Source organism: Diabrotica virgifera, chromosome 7, assembly GCF_917563875.1.
Source record: "Diabrotica virgifera virgifera chromosome 7, PGI_DIABVI_V3a".
Taxonomy (NCBI): domain Eukaryota; kingdom Metazoa; phylum Arthropoda; class Insecta; order Coleoptera; family Chrysomelidae; genus Diabrotica; species Diabrotica virgifera.
In genome coordinates this window covers 112395021-112414683 of record NC_065449.1, presented here as the reverse complement: position 1 = coordinate 112414683, position 19663 = coordinate 112395021, and the positions used below count along the sequence as shown (strand labels likewise).

General features: G+C 35.4%; 1 protein-coding gene across 3 annotated transcripts in view; it reads left to right on the top strand.

The window, feature by feature from the left end:
- The window catches only part of LOC114324565 (MAGUK p55 subfamily member 7), a 109402-nt gene extending 91324 nt beyond the window's left edge, over positions 1–18078 (top strand). For all 3 annotated transcript variants that reach the window (XM_028272429.2, XM_028272430.2, XM_050657179.1), the window contains one exon: positions 17530–18078. In XM_028272429.2, coding sequence (XP_028128230.1) covers positions 17530–17706 — 177 coding nt within the window. In that variant the 3' untranslated portion in view covers positions 17707–18078. The remainder of the gene's footprint in view (positions 1–17529) is intronic.
- Positions 18079–19663: the final 1585 nt, after the last annotated feature.

Below are 19663 nucleotides of genomic sequence, written 5' to 3'. Positions count from 1 at the left end.
GGGTGCACAACTTTTACTTATATATTTTTTAAGATGTTCCTACCATAAGATATCACATGACTATTTTCAATAATAAATATCTAATAGTTTTCGATACTTATATTGGAAAAAATCGATTTTCATTTTGTAACTTCAAAGGGATGTAACTATTTTTATGTGCACATTTGTCCTAAGGTAAGTTAGATACAGTCAAACTATTTTTGGTCCCCAAATATTTAATTTAATTTATGACCTATCTTTTTGTTACACCCTGCATTGTCAGTACATGAGCGGCCGGGACGAAAACCACTCTGTTCTTCTCAAGTATTTTTGCTTTCCCTTTTTCTTTCAATATTTATTCCTTCGGTATTGTTCTATCAAATAAGCATTTTAGCCCGATCAAAGAACAATCTGACCCCAAAAAATAAAGGAAGGATGAAAATTTGGGAATAGGTAGTTGAAATTGTCTATTATTATATAAGAAAAAGTATACAATTCTACATCCACTCCATTTAAAAAAATGGAGGGGAATACCCCCCTCTCGAAGATGAAAAAAATACATTCAAAATAAGACCGGAATTGGATAAAATGACGGATTCTAAACAACTTTTCTTCTATAGAGTTTTTTCACTAAGTCAATACTTTTCGAGTTATTTGTGAGTGAATATGTTCATGATTAACAAAATAAAAAATGTTTTTGGACGGTTTTTCGGAGATAACTCAAAAAGTAAGTATTTTAGCGAAAAAAATATTCTTAGCACAAATATAGCATATGGTGGCTCCTGACTTCTGAGCCACCTTAGATAATTAGGGGTTGGTTACCCCCTACCATAAGGGTTGATGAAATAACTCGTATCACCGTAGATGCATTTATTTTATAAGTTAGAGTACTAACGGTAAATAGCTGGTGGTACGTTAGTTCTCAGTAGCTGTGATGTTTTCCCTTTGGGATCTCAAATATTAATGACTTACTCTTCGCAATGGAATTAGAAGATAATAATTAGTCTTCTCCTGTTTATTGTTTTGGTATATAATGAAAGTAACATTGTTTTGGTTAAAAGCGCTGAGTCGACTCGGTTATAAAAATAATGAATACTATTGTTATTGCAAACCGACCTTGGTCAAACCTAAACTGTTACACTGATATGTGCTAATTTAGGTCGATCGTATTTACTATAAACAAACGTAGTTTGTTTTGCTAAAGACATTTAAAATTATTAAAAGGATTTGTTTTAATAAGAAGATTACTAAGAGATGCCGTGTATCCCAACACATCTTCCTTTCCTTCCGAAAATTTTCTGACTACGGAAAAGGAAGAAAATTTTTCTTTTATTAGTACCACCACCTGCTTACTGCGTTTTAATAAATACAATATATACATTTTTTATTTCCTATAAATAATAATTAAATACAAAAAAAAAAATAAAAATGTTCGTTATTGACATTGTTCCCGTTTCACTTGTCACTCACTGTGTTCTCGGATTGTAAGCATATAATCTATTCTTATGTATTTCCCTGATTTTATTGTTTTCCAATCTGATCTTACAATTAACATTATTTACCTCTGTTATTGTGAAGGGGCCTACATAAAGACTATCAAACTTACCATTCTCTTCCCTTTTTACCAGGACTAGGTCTCCTATTTTAAAGTGTTGTGGTGTTGCTTTGAGCTTATTCTTTTCTTGTCGCTCTTTTTTGTGCTTTAGTAAGAAGGTTCTATCTCCCTCGTGTGCGCTTTGTAGTTTGTAGCGTAACTCATTGTAGTAAGCATCTATATTGTAACATGGTTGAATCTCCTGTGTAAGGTCTTCCGGTAGGTTAACCTTCCTGCCATATAACAGTTCAACCGGTGTGTAACCATGATACGCGTTAGGGGTTGTATTGTAGCAGTATGTGAACATCCTGCTACACACATCCCAATTTTCTCTGTCTTCGTCTATGAATGCTCTTACGTACTCGTTTAATGTTCTGTGCAGTTTTTCGCAACTTCCAATGGACTGTGGATGGTATGCCGTTGAGAAGTTGTGCTCTATTTTTAGTAGCTTTGTTAGTTCCTGCATTACTTCATTTTTATATTCTGTGCCTTGGTCTGTTCTTATTTGCTTCATGAGTCCGTATGTTGGTATGAAATGATCAAAAATTCATCGGGCTATTGTCTCTGCTTCTTTATTGCACACGGGTATACTAACCGCGTATTTCGTAAGCTCACATAACATTGTTATACAGTATCTATTACCTTCGTTACTTTTAGTGAATGGACCTATCGTATCTATGTATACTATGTCCCATGGTTTGGAAGAAGTGTCCGATATCACGAATTCTTCGACATGTGTTCTTTTCGGTTTGTTAATTTGACATTTATGACATTGTTTAACGTATTTTCTTACGTCTTTTTCCAAATTTTTCCATCTAAATCTTGCTGTTAGCTTCTTTATGAGTCTGTTATTTCCTACGTGTCCTCCAAACATCGGATGATTATGATATTCTTCTATTAACCTGTGTTTTTCTTTGTCATCTTCAATTGTTTCTGGTACTTCACATATGTATATTTCTACATTCTTCAATATTTCGTTTCCTTGTTTAATAAATTCCTCAATTGTGCACACTTTAAAAATAATATCGTTTACGTATATTTTTACTTTACGTACTGCATTCTCTACCGCCAGCTTATCAAGCTGTGCCAACATTTGGTTTAAATCAAAATGATTGAATCCTGTGGCTATGCTCTTGCTGCACTTTATTTTGTTTTTGACCCTAATGCTCAGTCTTGGTGAGATTAGTTCTGCTCCAAAAGACAAAATTGGTAGTCTATGCGCCTCTAAATTATTTAGTACCTTTCTTACTGTTTGTTTGTGGGCTTCTGGCTGTAGTGCGAGTTCACTTGCCTTCGTTTGCCTTGCTTCCTTCTTATTTTCTCTTGCTTGAGCTCGTGTTATAGCTAATATATGGGTATTGTCTATGTATAGGTTCTTTAGTTGATGTAATGTTATTCTTGTATTCTTGAAAGACTATCTGCATAGTTATTTTTCCCTGTTATGTATTCTATTTCGAAATCGTATTCCTCTAAATCTAATCTGATTCTTGTAAGTTTCGAAGTTGGTTCTTTCATTGCAAATAAATGTGTTAGTGGTTTATGATCCGTTTTTACTAAAAATGTTGGTGCTCCATATAAATAACATTTGAAATGATTAATTCCCCAATGAATCGCTAGTAATTCCTTAACGATTATAGGTTTATTACATTCTCCTTTATTGAAACTTCTTGATGCGTATGATATTGGTAGGTCTATTCCGTTATAATCTTGACTTAAAATTGCTGAACAACTCTCGTTGGATGCGTCTGTTGTTAGTATAAATTGTTTATTGAAATCCGGATATTTTAGGATCGGTGGCTTCATCAGAGATGATTTAAGCTTATTGAATGCCTTTTCACATTCTTCTGACCAAAAAATTCTACTCCTTTTCTTGATAATCTGTTGAGTGGTCTGCATATTTCAGCAAAATTTTGAATAAAACGTCTATAATAGTTACAAAATGCTACGGATCTTTTTGTTTCTTCCGCTGTCTTAGGTGTCGGGTATTGTTCAATCGTTGCATATTTCGCTTTGTCTGGTGATACTCCTTCCTGAGAAAGATCATGTCCTAAATATGTTACTTCTCTTCTAAAAAATTGACATTTTTCTGGGTTAAGTTTCAAATTGAATTTTCGACATGTCTTGAATGTCTTTTTCAGGTTGTCTAGGTGATGTTTTTCGGATATTCCTATTACTACTATATCGTCCATGTAAAGAAATGCTTTGTCCGGTGTTAATCCCGAAAATGCTATTGACATCATCCTTGAAAAGCTATTTGGGCTTACATTTAATCCAAAAGGTAATCTGGTAAATTGAAATGCTCCATTTTCTGTGCTAAACGATGTGTATTTTCTCGATGATTTTTCTAATGGTATCTGGTGAAAACCTGACATTAAGTCTATAACTGAAAACCATTTTGCTCTTCCTAGTTGATCTAGTATCGAGTCTATCCTTGGTAAAGGAAATTTGTCTGTGACTATTTTCTTGTTCAGTTGTCTAAAATCTATGCATAATCTCCATGCTTTATTTCCATCTATCGCCTTTTTCGGTACCAGCACTACTGGGCTGTTGTGTTCTGATGTAGACGGTTCTATTATTCCTTGGTCTCTCAGTTTTTGTACTTGTCGGTTTAATTCCTCTGTTTGTGCATGAGGTGTCCTATAGTTTTTAATGTATACCGGAGTTTGGTCTTTAACTCTTAGTTTCTGCTCGTAGAAGTTGTTACATGTTAGCATGTCATGCCTTAGGGCGAATATATCTGAATAATCTTCACATAAAGATACTAACTTATCGCGTATGTATTCTGGAATGTCTAACTTCAATGATTCCCGTAATTCCTTTTTCCTATCCTTGCTGTCGTTGATCAGTCTATATATGTTGAATAATACTTACTTACTTAAGCCGTCCTCTTGTACCTTACGGTGTCGAGGTAGTGTTGAATAATTTAATGTCTAATGTTTTGATCGCGTTTGTCTCTACTTTTACTGTTTCGTAGGTTGTGTTCAAAATTTTGATGTACGGATTATTACTTGAAATAATTACTCTCGCTATGAATATTCCTGGTTGTATTTCCTGTTGTTCCACTATCCTGTCATTCTTCAGCGTTTGAAAAATTTTTACGACTCTGTAAATTTCACATCTAGGCGGTATTATTATCGTGTCATTATCTATATTATCCAAAATGTTTGTACTAATGTAACAATCGTTGTCGTCTTTAATGTGCATTTTAAGGTTAGCGTAGTCTAGTATGCATTGAAAATTTGAAATAAAGTCTCTCCCAATGATTCCGTCGGTTGGAATAGGAAAGCTAGGTTCCACTAACTGAAAGATATGCTCAAATCGAGATCCTTTTACTTCTAGCGTTGTTTCAACTTCTCCCATTGTTTGTAATTCTCCTTTAGTTACTCCTTTTATTTTCGCTTTTGTGTTTGGTTTCACATGTTCCTTCATAAAATCTTGTGAACATTTCAGTATTGAAATATCAGCTCCTGTGTCTATGATAAAGGTATTTGTGTTTTCTAGGATTCCTGTTTTCATTCGTACAAAATTCGTTAGGTTTAAATCGAAGTTGTAAATATTATATTCCACTTCTGACTGTGTACTTTCCTTGTTTCGTTCATTCAAAACCCCAACTTCTGGTTTTCTGGTTCCTCTTGGCTGTCTTCTAACTCAAGTAGCCTTACGTTTCTGTTACGTCCTCCTCTCTGGTTCCCTCTGTACGTTTGGTTGTTGAATTGTCTATATCCTCTGTTGGAATAATTCCGTTGGTTTCCTGTTTCTTCTCCTTCGTTCCGTTGTCCGAAGTTATTTCTTCTTCCTCTGTCGTATTTGTTATGGTATCCTCTTCGGTATTGCTGTTGTCCTCTCCTATTTTCATAATTCGTCCTATAATTGAACACTCTCCCCTGTGTGTTCTCCTCTGTCGTATCAATCGATAAAAATTTAGATACTACTTCCTGCGGTGTTGTGAAATTACCTGCCTCCAGGATTAACTTAGCTCTATCCGTATTAACATTTCGTTTCATTGTTGCTACGACTGTTTCCGTTGTGTATTTTTTCGCTAGCTCCAATGGCATTCCTTCCGCTATGTATGCTACCTTCAACTGTTCCGCTAATTCCTCTACTTCGGATGCGTACACTGCTGCATCTTTGTTTCCTTGCCTTTTCTTTGCTAACTTGTCTATTATCGTTTTCGGATTGTCGCCTCTTAATTCCTTCTTCAGTGCCGCTGCTATAAGTGGGATCGTATCCTCTGTGGTTATCAGGTTTCTAGCCTTATTAGTCAATCTTGTTTTTATTAATGTTATCGCTGTTTCTTCATGTCCTTCTGCTATTTTTCCAAGTAACTCTAATGCGTCTAAAAATGGTTGTAATTTCCCTGCGGTTCCATCAAACTCGTTGGGCAATACCTTGCTTGCAATATTCAAAAATTCGTTGATTGTCAGAGCCATGTTTAATATTTTTATATCTTGTTTTATGTCGCTTTTTCCCTCTTTTATTTCCTCGTCAATTTTTTCCTCTATCTCCTCGTCACTTTTTTCCTCTTCTACTTCTTCGTCGCTTTGTTCTTCCTCTATTTCCTTGTCGATTGGTTGGTGTATTGAACTTGGAACTACTGTTCTTAAGTTTACAGCTTGAAATGAGCGTATAACTTTGTCTCTTATTTTTCCGAAATATTTGTTGCACGCTTCTCTTTGTTTGTCCGATAGCGCTTCCCAATTTTTCTTCGTTAAATGTGTGAATTTGTTATACAATTTAATTAACTGTGTCGTTACTTCTTCTTGTATATCCTTAGATTTAGGTACTTTCTTCTTCAAGACCCTTCTGCTTTGTCTTGTTACTTCTTGCGTAATCTCCTCAACTATTTTGATGAAGTCTTCCCAAGTAACTTTGTTGCTACTCATTTATTCATAATTCATTTATTCCTGTAATATTCATTTTCCTTATTCCTGTACCCGTAACGAACGCATAAATTTGACAGTCTTACGATGTATAGTAAATATATATATGTATATAAAATGTTATGTCAAAAATAGTAAAAATATAGTAAATTGCAATAAAAAATCATTATATCAATCAATATAAATCACCATAAAAATCAGTAGACCAAAAAATGTAATACAAATCAGTAGGTAAAATAATAAATGGATAAAAAGTCAGTAAAGATAAAAATATGCTAGTAAATATATAAAAATCCAATAAAAATCAATATCAAATAAAAATGTATCATTACGTCCTATAAATAACCATAATATTTGTAAAAAAAATTCCTTATAATACCAATAAGGTAATTAAAATAAACTAGGTAGATAAAAATAGGTAAAACTTAGATTATGTATCTTAAATTACGATTATATTACGTTATTATATGGTTATACGAATCAGGAATAATATCATAAAATACTTAATTATTATACGAATCAGGAAATACCATAAAAATAGCTAATATGGACTTACCACTTTTACACGGTCTGTGTTCGTATCACCCAAAAGTTCTCGCTGCACGTTCCATAGCATTGTCCATTGTCCCACGATGTTCCATCTCCATACCAAGTTCCATTTTCCATACCATTCTCAGCTCCGTCTCGGGCCTGACGTCTCCATCCTTTTTCTATATACCACACTGTTCTAGGGTGGTCGAGGTGCAAGATCCTCAGCCATAGACGTTTTGTCCATACTCGTCCCAGTTTACCAGTCCTGAGTTCTTCCCTGGCCTTGGATCGCCATATGGTGGCTCCTGACTTCTGAGCCACCTTAGATAATTAGGGGTTGGTTACCCCCTACCATAAGGGTTGATGAAATAACTCGTATCACCGTAGATGCATTTATTTTATAAGTTAGAGTACTAACGGTAAATAGCTGGTGGTACGTTAGTTCTCAGTAGCTGTGATGTTTTCCCTTTGGGATCTCAAATATTAATGACTTACTCTTCGCAATGGAATTAGAAGATAATAATTAGTCTTCTCCTGTTTATTGTTTTGGTATATAATGAAAGTAACATTGTTTTGGTTAAAAGCGCTGAGTCGACTCGGTTATAAAAATAATGAATACTATTGTTATTGCAAACCGACCTTGGTCAAACCTAAACTGTTACACTGATATGTGCTAATTTAGGTCGATCGTATTTACTATAAACAAACGTAGTTTGTTTTGCTAAAGACATTTAAAATTATTAAAAGGATTTGTTTTAATAAGAAGATTACTAACAGATGCCGTGTATCCCAACACAAGCACATAAAAAATTGAAAAAAATGGTGTATACGTGAGTTTTGTAGACCCAGTAAAAGCAGAGTTGCAGCTAATGAAAAGTAGGTTCTTCTTCGTCAAATTCTAAATCGAATATTTCAATGTGAAATAACCCAAAAACGGAGCACTTTTTTGGAAAAATTCATTTTAACTTTTTTAAAGTGTTTAAAAATAGGTTTACTTTTGTTTTTTAAAAAAACTTGTAATATTAAAAGTAAGTGAATTACGCTCAAAATATTGTTGGTCCCTTTTATTTTTTGGTAAAAAAATCGCGAAAATCACCCCCTAATTAGCATCACATATAAATTTGAACATTACCACTTCACAAGTTACTTTGTCTATGTATTATTTATATGATCTGTAAATTTCATCGGTTCAAAGTGCTTCGTTTGGAAAAAGCTGTAGTTAAAATGGCTTGAACGGGTAACTAATCACGAGTTTAGGCAAATTTTGAACAGCCATAGCATAACCAATTTTTGTCTAACAAGAAAACAAAAAATCAAAAATATTCAGAGAAGCAAAAGCAAAACGTACATTTTATTACACTTTGTGATTTTTGGTATTCCTAATTGTTTTTAAGTTAATTCCATAAACAATTACGATTTTTTTCAAAATTAAAAAAATGTTTTATTTTAAACCCAATTTTTTTCAAAACTGAGCACTTTGAACCAATGAAACTTATAGATACTATAAACAATACATAAGTAAAGTAACTTGTAAAGCGGTAACGATCAACTTTATTTGAGAAGCTAATTAAAGCGGGTGATTTTCGCCATTTTTTTACCAAAAAATAAAAGGAACCAACAATATTTTGAGCGTAACTCACTTACTTTTAATGTTAGAAGTTTTTTTAAAAAACAAAAATAAACCTTTTTTTAAACACTTTCAAAAAGTTGTAATTAATTTTCCCCGAAAAGTGCTCCGTTTCTTGGTTATTTCACATTGAAGTAATCGATTTGGAATTTGACGAAGAAGAACCTACATTTCATTAGCTACAACTCTGCTTCTACTGGGTCTGCATTTTTTGTACACCATTTTTTTCAATTTTTTATAAGCTATATTTTTACTAAGAATATTTTTTTCGCTAAAATACTTACTTTTTGAGTTATCTCCGAAAAACCGTCCAAAATTATTTTTTTTTGTCAAAAATGAACACATTCACTCGCAAATAACTCGAAAAGTATTGAATTAGTAAAAAAACTCTATAGAACAAAAGTTACTTAGAATTAGTCATTTTATCCAGCTCCGGACTTATTTTGAACGTATATTTTTTCACCCCCGAGAAAAAGTTTTCACCCTGTATTTAATAATAGACAATTTCAACTACCTATTCCCAAATTTTTATCCTTCCTTTATTTTTTTGAAGGTTTTCGTAAAATTTTGCGTTTCCTGATCGGGCTATTTATTCAAATTTGTTAACTCTTGTATTTAGGGCTCAGTGGCGTGTTTTAACAGTTCTGGAGGTATGTCTCCAGCGCCAGTTGGTCTATTATTTTTTATCCGTTTTAGCACATTTCCTACTTCGTTTTCAGATATATTTACAACTTGTGTTTGTCTGTCACTTATTTCGTAAATTGGGGGAGAAATTTTGTATATTTTTTATGTAATAACTCTAAGTAATATTTTACCGATTCGTCCATTTGTATTGGTTCTATCTTTACTCATTTATGGGTATTCTTTCTGAAGTTCCTCAATATTTCCCATGCCTCCCTTTCTTTGGAGTTTCTCATTAAACTATCTATATCTTTACAATTTTGTTTGTCCAATTGCTGCTCTTTAAATCTTTTGTTTTTGCTTCATAAGTTTGCCTTCTGTATTCTCTGTCTTCTATCTTTTTGATCTCCTATGGTCAACTTATTTCTGTACTTTCTTCTTTTCTTTTATTTAGTTTTTCTTTGCTGTCCAACAATTTGGTTTTTTGTTTTTGTAACCGGTAATTTTCCCTTCTAAATGCTTCTGCTGCTGCTGGCTATATTTGGGCTTTTATATCGTTCTTCATTTGCTATTTCCTGCGTATCTTTTCTTTTGATGTTAGTCCTAATTATAAAGAAAAGAGATTGACTCGTTGTTTAGTTTATCCGTAGGGACCTTTTTGATTTTATATGTTCACCCTCATTACACTTGTTCACAATCAACTATTTTTAATGGGAAATAAGCCACAATTTTACCAAAAAAATGATTTTATTAACGTTTCGAAGCCCAAATCGGGTTTCGTTGTCAAAATACAAAATACTACTGATAGTTATAAATAGTTGATTATAAAAATGCCACAAGGAAATAGCTTCAGAACAACATTTGTTCACCTTCATTACATTTTATTTTTATTAAACTATTGAGATCGTTATTTATGTATATTTTTGATATCACCAAATGGTGGTCTGATCTGATCCACAGGCAACTGCTCTACCTATGTATATTATTCTCGTTTTTCGGTCTTAATTATTGACCCTTGTCTAGCAATTACGGAGACCATTATTGATTTTTGATTAAGAACTTGTTTTGTATATGTATATTTATATATTTCGTATCTCTTTATATCTAAAGAAAACATTATGCAGTGTGGTGCAAATGAAAGGAATAAATTGGTTTTTTCGTCAGCTGGCTACTTTAAAAAAATTCCGAAAAAGGTTGATTTTTATTTTTAAATTGTGATTTTTGGGAATAAACATATATGATACTAGTCGACGTCATCCATCTGGGCGTGATGACGTCATCGATGATTTTTTAAAGGGATAGATAATAGGGGTCGTTTGTTAGCTCATTTGAAAGGTTATTCAATTCTCTATTTAGTAATATAAACATTAATATAATCATTTATACAGGGTGGCCAAATTTTTTTTTTATTAAATTAATTGACAAGAAAAAGAAGAATGTAATGTAATTTACTTAATTCAAGATACATTTTACTGCTGTGACTTGCTTTTCGCTTAAATTAAATGTTCAAACTTCCAAGAGGCAGGTGGCCGGCGGGAGCTGACTTGAACATTAAATTTAGGCGAAAAGCAATGCTTGTTTGTGAACTACACTTTTTTCTGTTTTGTGACAACAGTAAAATGTATTATGAATTAAATAAATTACATACATTCTTATTTTTTTGCCAATTAATTTAATTAAAAAAATTGTTTTGGACACCCTGTATAAATAATTATGTTGGTGTTTATATTACTGAATTGATAATTCAATAACCTTCCTAATGAGCTAGCACACGACCCCTATTCTCATTAAAAAAATCATCGATGACTTCATCACGCCCAGATGGATGACGTCACTCATATAATATGTATGCCAAAATATAATAAATTAAAAATAAAAATCAACCCGTTTCGAGATTTTTCCTTAAAGTTGCCGGTTTAGATTAGATTAGATTTAGAGAGGTGGCTTTCTGGCCTATTCCACTGCGACCTTTTCAGATCTATTGTGGCCCTCTAGTCCTAGATAACGTTCTCTAGCCTGACCCTTTTTAAAAAGAATAATAGCTTCGAGACTGAACCTTCCATGTAGCTATTTGCCGTTGGATTTTGTTCTCCTAATGCAAATAACCGCACATTTGCCAGATTGTCACAATGACATAAAATGTGCTCTGCTGTTTCTTCTTCGAGGTGACAGAATCTGCACAGGTCATCATCTGCCAATCCCATCAGCTTTAAGTGCCTATTCAGCTTACAGTGCCCTGTTAGCAGACCTACTATGGCTTTGACTGTTTTCCTGTCTTTGCTTATTAGGTCTGCCGTAAATTTTGGCGAATGTTCTGTAATGAACTGTTTCGCCTGTCTTTGACCTGGTGAATTCCTCCACCATTCCAAAGATTTGTGAGCTACCCACTTTCTTGTAGCCGTTCTTGTAACTGCCTTTGCAACGCCGCAGAAGGGTTCCGGTCCAACGAATGGCATTGATGAGCCTTGTTTGGCCATTTCATCTGCTTTTTCATTGCCCTTATGACCCTCGTGCCCCGGTACCCAGGCCACCGTAACCTTGCCACGATATCCTAGTTTATTTAGGGCACTCACACAATCCCATACTAGCTTAGATTTGACCTCTACATAATTGAGTGCATTAAGCGCTGCCTGACTATCTGTGAAAATGGCAACTGAACGGAACGTTCTTTGCTGCCTTTCTATTTCTTCCACGCAGTGATGGATTGCCGTTATTTCCACCTGAAAAACTGTGACATCCTTTGATAGACTAACCGGAAACTGAATTCCTTGATTTGTCCCTACTATGCCAGCTCCCACACCTTCCGATGTTTTTGAGCCATCAGTGTACCAGGTAGCAACCGCCTGTATGGGTACACCTTCCTTCCAGTTTTCCCTGCCTGGTATATTAATTTTAAACTTATTGTCAAAGCTGTATCTCGTTGCTGTTGCATCGATAGGCTGCCCCATCACAATATCGGCTTTTAACTCCTCGATTAGCTTTCTATTGTCAGCACCATGCACCTGGCTTATATGTGGCTGACCATGAATTAATCTGTGCATCACTGATCTGGCTTCGCCCTGCACAAAGATATGAAGTGGTGGTAGATTCAGTAGGACTTCCAGCGCTGCTGTAGGAGTGGTTTTTATGGCCCCCGTAATACATAGGCATGCTAGCCTTTGTGTATTACCTAGCAGCCTTATTGCTCCCACTTGCTGCATCTTTGTCCACCAAGTCACCGAGCCGTAGGTTATCATGGGCCCAATAACCCTTGTGTATAACCATAGAGTCATTTTGGGGTTAAGCCCCCAATTCTTACCACACATTCTTCTACATCTGCCCAAGGACATAGTAGCTTTTTGTGCGGTTTTTATGATGTGAGTATTCCATGTAAGCCTATGATCAAAATAAACCCCAAGGTATTTTGTTTCTTTGGCAAATGAAATCTCTTTTCCTCCCAGCACCGGTGGTTTTAGGCCTTGTAGTGCTGTCTTTTTGGTGAAGTTGACGATTTGTGTTTTCTGAGCATTGACTATCAGTCTCTCTTGTTTACACCAGTCGTCAACTATATTTAGGGCTGCTTGCATTCTTCCAGACACCACCTGGGCAGACCTTCCCCTGACAACGATTGCTATATCGTCCGCGTATCCTAGACAGTAAAAGTCTTCTGTGGACAGATTTTTGAGAAGATCATCTACCAAGGTTGCCCAAAGTAGAGGTGAAAGAACTCCTCCCTGTGGACAGCCTCCACCTACTCTTGCTTTGATGGTTGCTTTACCCAGAGTGGATATTACTATCCTATTCTCCAGGGATGCCCTTATCCATCTGCAAATTACCGCAGGTGCGCCTCGTCTACTCATAGCCCCTATCAAAGAGCTGGTAGTAACATTATTAAATGCCCCTTCAATATCTAAAAAAGCGGCCATTGCTATCTCTTTGTCCTCCATTGACTTTGAGATAAGCCTATTTAGATCATCCAAGGCAGAGTCCGTAGATTTACCAGGTTGGTATGCGTATTGACGATTGCTTAGAGGATTATCTTTTAGCACTTCGTCCCTGATGTGTCTATACAGAAGCCTTTCTAGTGTTTTTAATAGAAAATGTGTTCTAGTGTTTCTAGTGTTTTTAATCTTAGAAAAGCAAACTGGAAGAAATTCTCTGAACAACTAGACCGGACCTTGAGCTGGGTCCCTCCAACCAGCAAACATTATGAGAGGTTTGTGGGCGCAGTAATAAGCACTGCCAAGAAAACCATCCCTAGGGGGTATCGCAAAGAATATGTGCCTGGATGGACTGAAACATGTGAAGACTTATACACGAAGTTTCTCGAAAGTGGTGACCGAGAAATAGCCGATGAGCTTTTACACAACATCGATACAGCTAGACGCCAAAAATGGATAAAGACTGTCGAAAACCTTGACTTCAAAAAATCAAGCCGGCAGGCATGGTCCTTGTTGCGGAAAATTGGAGGAGCTAACCAGCTGGAATCCAGAGAGTCTAAAATGTCTCCTAACAAGGTTGCCTCCCATATAGTATCTCTATCCAGAGCTCCACGAGATCGAACACATACTACCAACGTGAAAAGAGACTTAAGGGCATTAAAACAAATGAACAGAACGAACTTCGAATATTCAGCAAGAATACTTATTTCTGAAATCACACATGCGCTGAAAGAAATGAAATCAGGTAAAGCACCTGGGTTTGATGGTATCCATCCAGAGTTCTTGATACACAGTGGTGCATACACGAAACAGTGGCTTGCAATGTTCTTTAATGATATACTTCAGTCAGGTAACATTCCTTTCTCACTTAAGCGAACAAAGATAATTGCAATTCCGAAACCGGGCAAATCAAACGATAAGCCAGAAAACTACCGCCCCATAGCTCTACTCAGCATGGTATATAAACTATTAGAAAAGCTTCTCCTCAACAGAATTAGTCACAGGATACTAGAAAATGTCCCCATTGAACAAGCTGGCTTCCGCCCTCATCGAAGCTGTACGGACCAAGTGCTGTCATTAACAACTTTTATAGAAGCTAGTTTTCAAAAGAAACAAAAGACAGCAACAGTATTTATAGATCTAACAGCAGCATATGATACTGTTTGGAGACAGGGATTAATATATAAACTGGCCCGCATTATCCCCTGCAGAAAGATAATTAACCTCATTGACAACATGCTGACCAACAGAGCCTTCCAGGTTATAATGGGAAAGGAGACGAGTAGACAGATGAAACTTAACAATGGTCTTCCACAGGGTTCTGTCCTTGCCCCTTTACTTTTCAGCCTCTATATTGCTGACATGCCTGAAACCGAATCTCGGAAGTTTGGATATGCTGACGACTGGACCCTTGCAACAAGCCACCAATCTTTAGAAACTACAGAAATCACTCTCACGAATGACTTATCCATCCTCAGCGAATACCTTAAGAAATGGAGACTACAGCCAAGTACTACAAAAACTGAAGTATCAGCTTTTCATCTAAACAACAAGTTGGCAAACAGAGAATTGCGAGTGTATTTTAATAACAAGCTGTTAAAACACAATAAATACCCGAAATACCTTGGGGTTACTCTAGACAGAACGCTCACATTCAGAGAACACCTGACGAAAACAGCAGCAAAATTGAAAACACGCAACAATATAATACAGAAACTCTGCGGCACTACATGGGGGTCCACAGCATCAACATTAAGATCCTCTGCTCTTGGCCTGATATATCCGGTGGCAGAATACTGTGCTCCAGTGTGGCTAAATAGCAGGCATACCCACCTGGTCGACACCCAACTAAACCGTACTATGCGTATGATAACAGGCACAATTAAGCCCACCCCTACAATGTGGCTACCTACCCTTAGTAATATAGCACCACCCAACCTACGCCGCGAACATGCATTGGTTAAAGAATGTAACAAAATAATGGACAGTCGCCAGCTTCTAGTCCACAACGACATCCCCGATATTCTTGGAAACCGTCTCCGATCCAGGTTACCCCCTCTACAATCTGCTCAAGCGCTGCAGCAATCCAACTTTGACTTAAATACCCGATGGAGAGAAGATTGGGAAAGTAGGACAGATCCGCATTACCATAGTCTACCGGACATCATAGGGAAACCTGGCGAATTTGAACGTCCCCGTAAGATTTGGGCAGCCCTTAATCGAATTCGAACAAACTGTGGAAGATGCGCCGACTCCCTCCACAGATGGGGTAAACTCCCCTCGCCTTCTTGTGACTGCGGCGCTGCAAGACAGACGATCAGTCACATTGTTCAGGACTGCCCACGCAGAGCATACACAGGCGACCCTATAGACTTTGTAATGGCAACCGAAGGGTCAATCGAATATATAAAAAAATTGGACATCTGTTTGTGATGCATTGTATAATGCATAAATCTAACTATATTCTGTGATATACTTAAGCCATACGCTAAATAAAAATAAATAAATAGTGTTTTTAATAGAAAAGAGGATATGCTTATTGGTCTATATGACTTTGGTGTTAAGTCTGATACTTTACCTACCTTAGGCAAGTATATAACTTTAACCTTTTGCCATATTTCCGGTATGACTCCCCATGCTAAACAGGCTTTGAGGAGCTTGCATAGGTGTGGTATCAATACCTCCAATCCCATATGCAACAGTATCGGATATATGCCATCTGTCCCGGGAGACTTATATGGCCGAAATTTATTTATAGCCCATCTAATTCTGATCGGTCTTGTGATTGCTGTGGCTATTTCCCAATCTATAGATCTCGGCCTAATCAGCCTTTGGTCTATGTTGGTTCGCCTATCTGCATCATTCAGAAATGTTGAGCCCGGAAAGTGCGTGTTTATCAGTTCTATAAGACTTTCTTCTTTGGTGTCCGTAAATTTGCCATTAGCCTTTCTTTAGGAAACCTACTTCTTTAGTTGTAGCACCATCCTTTGCCAGGACCTTATGGATTCGAGAACAGGCCGGGATATCTGTAATCTCATCGCAAAACTCTCTCCATGAATTCCTTTTACCTTTCCGAATTTCTTTATTCTGATTCACAGGCAACTACTCTACCTATGTATATTATTCTCGTTTTTCGGTCTTAATTATTGACCCTTGTCTAGCAATTACGGAGACCATTATTGATTTTTGATTAAGAACTTGTTTTGTATATGTATATTTATATATTTCGTATCTCTTTATATCTAAAGAAAACATTATGCAGTGTGGTGCAAATGAAAGGAATAAATTGGTTTTTTCGTCGGCTGGCTACTTTAAAAAAAATCCGAAAAAGGTTGATTTTTTTTTAAATTGTGATTTTTGGGAATAAACATATATGATACTAGTCGACGTCATCCATCTGGGCGTGATGACGTCATCCATGATTTTTTTAAAGGGACAGATAATAGGGGTCGTTTGTTAGCTCATTTGAAAGGTTATTCAATTCTCTATTTAGTAATATAAACATTAATATAATTATTTATACAGGGTGGCCAAATTTTTTTTTTATTAAATTAATTGACAAGAAAAAGAAGAATGTAATGTAATTTATTTAATTCAAGATACATTTTACTGCTGTGACTTGCTTTTCGCTTAAATTAAATGTTCAAACTTCCAAGAGGCAGGTGGCCGGCGGGAGCTGACTTTAACATTAAATTTAGGCGAAAAGCAATGCTTGTTTGTGAGCTACACTTTTTTTCTGTTTTGTGACAACAGTAAAATGTATTATGAATTAAATAAATTACATACATTCTTATTTTTTTGCCAATTAATTTAATTAAAAAAATTGTTTTGGACACCCTGTATAAATAATTATGTTGGTGTTTATATTACTGAATTGATAATTCAATAACCTTTTTAATGAGCTAGCACACGACCCCTATTCTCATTAAAAAAATCATCGATGACGTCATCACGCCCAGATGGATGACGTCACTCATATAATATGTATGCCAAAATATAATAAATTAAAAATAAAAATCAACCCGTTTCGAGATTTTTCCTTAAAGTTGCCGGTTTACGAATTACGAATTTATTTCTTTCATTTGCACCATACTGTATATTCTACACGAATACTGGTCCCCTAAGTTAATCATTCTCGGTCCATTCTGATACATGACATTGTCTCCACGTGGGCCTACTATTTTGTTACTAACCTTCCTTATAGTTCTTGTATTAAGGTCTTCCATCAACACAATTTCTTTTTACATTTTACGTTTTCTAGTGTTTCTTGTAGAATTTTTTCGAACTGATCTTTTTCTTCCTTTACTGTCATCCGTACACTGATTATTTGCTAATACAATACAATAAATACTACTAATACGAAAAAATTCATTTTAGGAGGATGAATTCAACGACATCATAAGATCAGCTACAAGAATCGAATTTTTGTACGATCATTTTTTCGACGAGACCATTGTTAATGCCGATCTAGCCATTGCCTTCAGTCAGCTCGTCAGTGCTGCCAATCGGCTAGAAACTGAACCACTGTGGGTACCCGGTTCATGGGTTCAGTGATTTTTTGGCTATTGTTGTGTTACTGTTAAATCATTTTTAAATTTTTTTATTTTTTAGAATGTACATTAAAAATGTTATCGATTATGAATATACTATACATACATGTACCATGTTTTAAAATTTGACGTACATTAACGTTAATATTTGTTTAAACGTTGTCAAAAACACTAAAATTTTCCTCGTGGGACGTCAATAAATAAACGTATAAAGTTCAGGTTCCTATATTCTTGCGTTTGATAAATAATTTACGATTAAGTTTGATAAATAAGATATTTTTTTGTTAAAATTTTGAAATTATTATTATTCTGAATAATAATTTGACATAGTTTCTTGTATGTAAATCTAAAGCATGGTATGTTTGTTAATAAAACTGCTAAATTTTTCCACAAATTTTAAAGAAAGATTTTGTTTTAAAGTTTTAACTGCCAATTTCGTACGTGTTTCGGCACGCTTAATAATGTATACCTAATACTCAAATGAGCTTGTAAAACTTTTGCTCAGTAAGTTATTGTTTCTTTTAAAATATAGTTGTTAATATGTCTCAGCAACATATATGGAAAATAGTTTTCTGTAATTATAACGTTTGCTATATACTTCTTTGTACAAGTTTGATATTATTCACGTATTTTTTTTATACACAGAGCCTTCTACTTCTTAGGGACCCATGTTCCTAGAAAACAAGCAAGAGAAGAGTTTCTTTAGTCCTAGCCATTTTTTTCTTTCAATTTTACCGTTGGGAATTAGACAAAGGAGCTCATATCTTGGTCTTCTGATTATATACATATACTCACGGAGAAAAATATTGCATATGCATGTGAAATGAAATTTTTTGTGCTGTTATCCTTAGCACCCTGTATCATAGAAATAATATTTGATTTCTTTTCCGAATGAGATGTTTTAAAGTATCATATAAATGCTATAATCGGATTTAAATATGATCTGGGCTTTATGTTGGTCAGTATAATTTTGAAATTGAATCTCATAAAGGTAAGCCTTCACTATGCTAGCGACATGAAGACGTGTATTAACACCAATATGTCATCTCCAACATGGCTTTCAAATGGCAAAACATGATCTTTTTAAATGTTTTCAATGTACATGTTAGTTGGCATTCGCCTAACCCCCTCCACGTGTTCGGTATGTCCTTTCAAATCAATACCGCTCCGTAGCACTATGCCGCCACCACCAAAACTAACGCTCTGTATGAGGTTACAACTGACATACTGTTCGCCAACTCTTCTATAGACAAAGTTTTGTAAATCTTGCTTCCATATGATAAACGCTATGCCAGATGTAACCTCATAGAGAGTGTTAATTTTGGTGGTAGCGGCATAGTGCTATATGGAATGTTATTTCTTGGAAAGGAGATACCGAACTTGTGGAGGTGATTGGGTGAATGATAGCTGATTTGTGCATTAAAAACATTTTGGAAGATCATGTTTTGCCATTTGCCAGCAAATTAGTGTTTGCTGGATAACAAATTCGTGTTAATGCACCATGACGCAAGTCTTCCTCTCGGTAGAATAGTGAATACTTACCTTGATGAGATTCAATTTAAAAATTATATTAGCCACCTTATAACCCATATCAAATTTAAATCCGATTGTACCATTTATATGATACTTCAAAACATCACATCACATTCGGAAATGAAATCCTATTCCTATGACACTGGGGGCAGCACAAACACTTTTATTTCACACGTTATTTTACAATATTTTTGTCCGTGAGTGTATATTATGTCCAAGATATTATAGTTTAAGCATCTTAATGATCTTTAAAAGAGTTCTATATCGATGCCGGTGGTCCATCTCCAGTGCACATCGATGGAAGTGGTGGGCCTATGGTGGGAGCTCAGACGGAGAGAGGGAAGCAGAGAGTTGGCGTATAATTGCGCCATGCTATCATTACAGTATGAATTTGTATTTTTTTTAAATACTGCTTTATAAATCAGGTC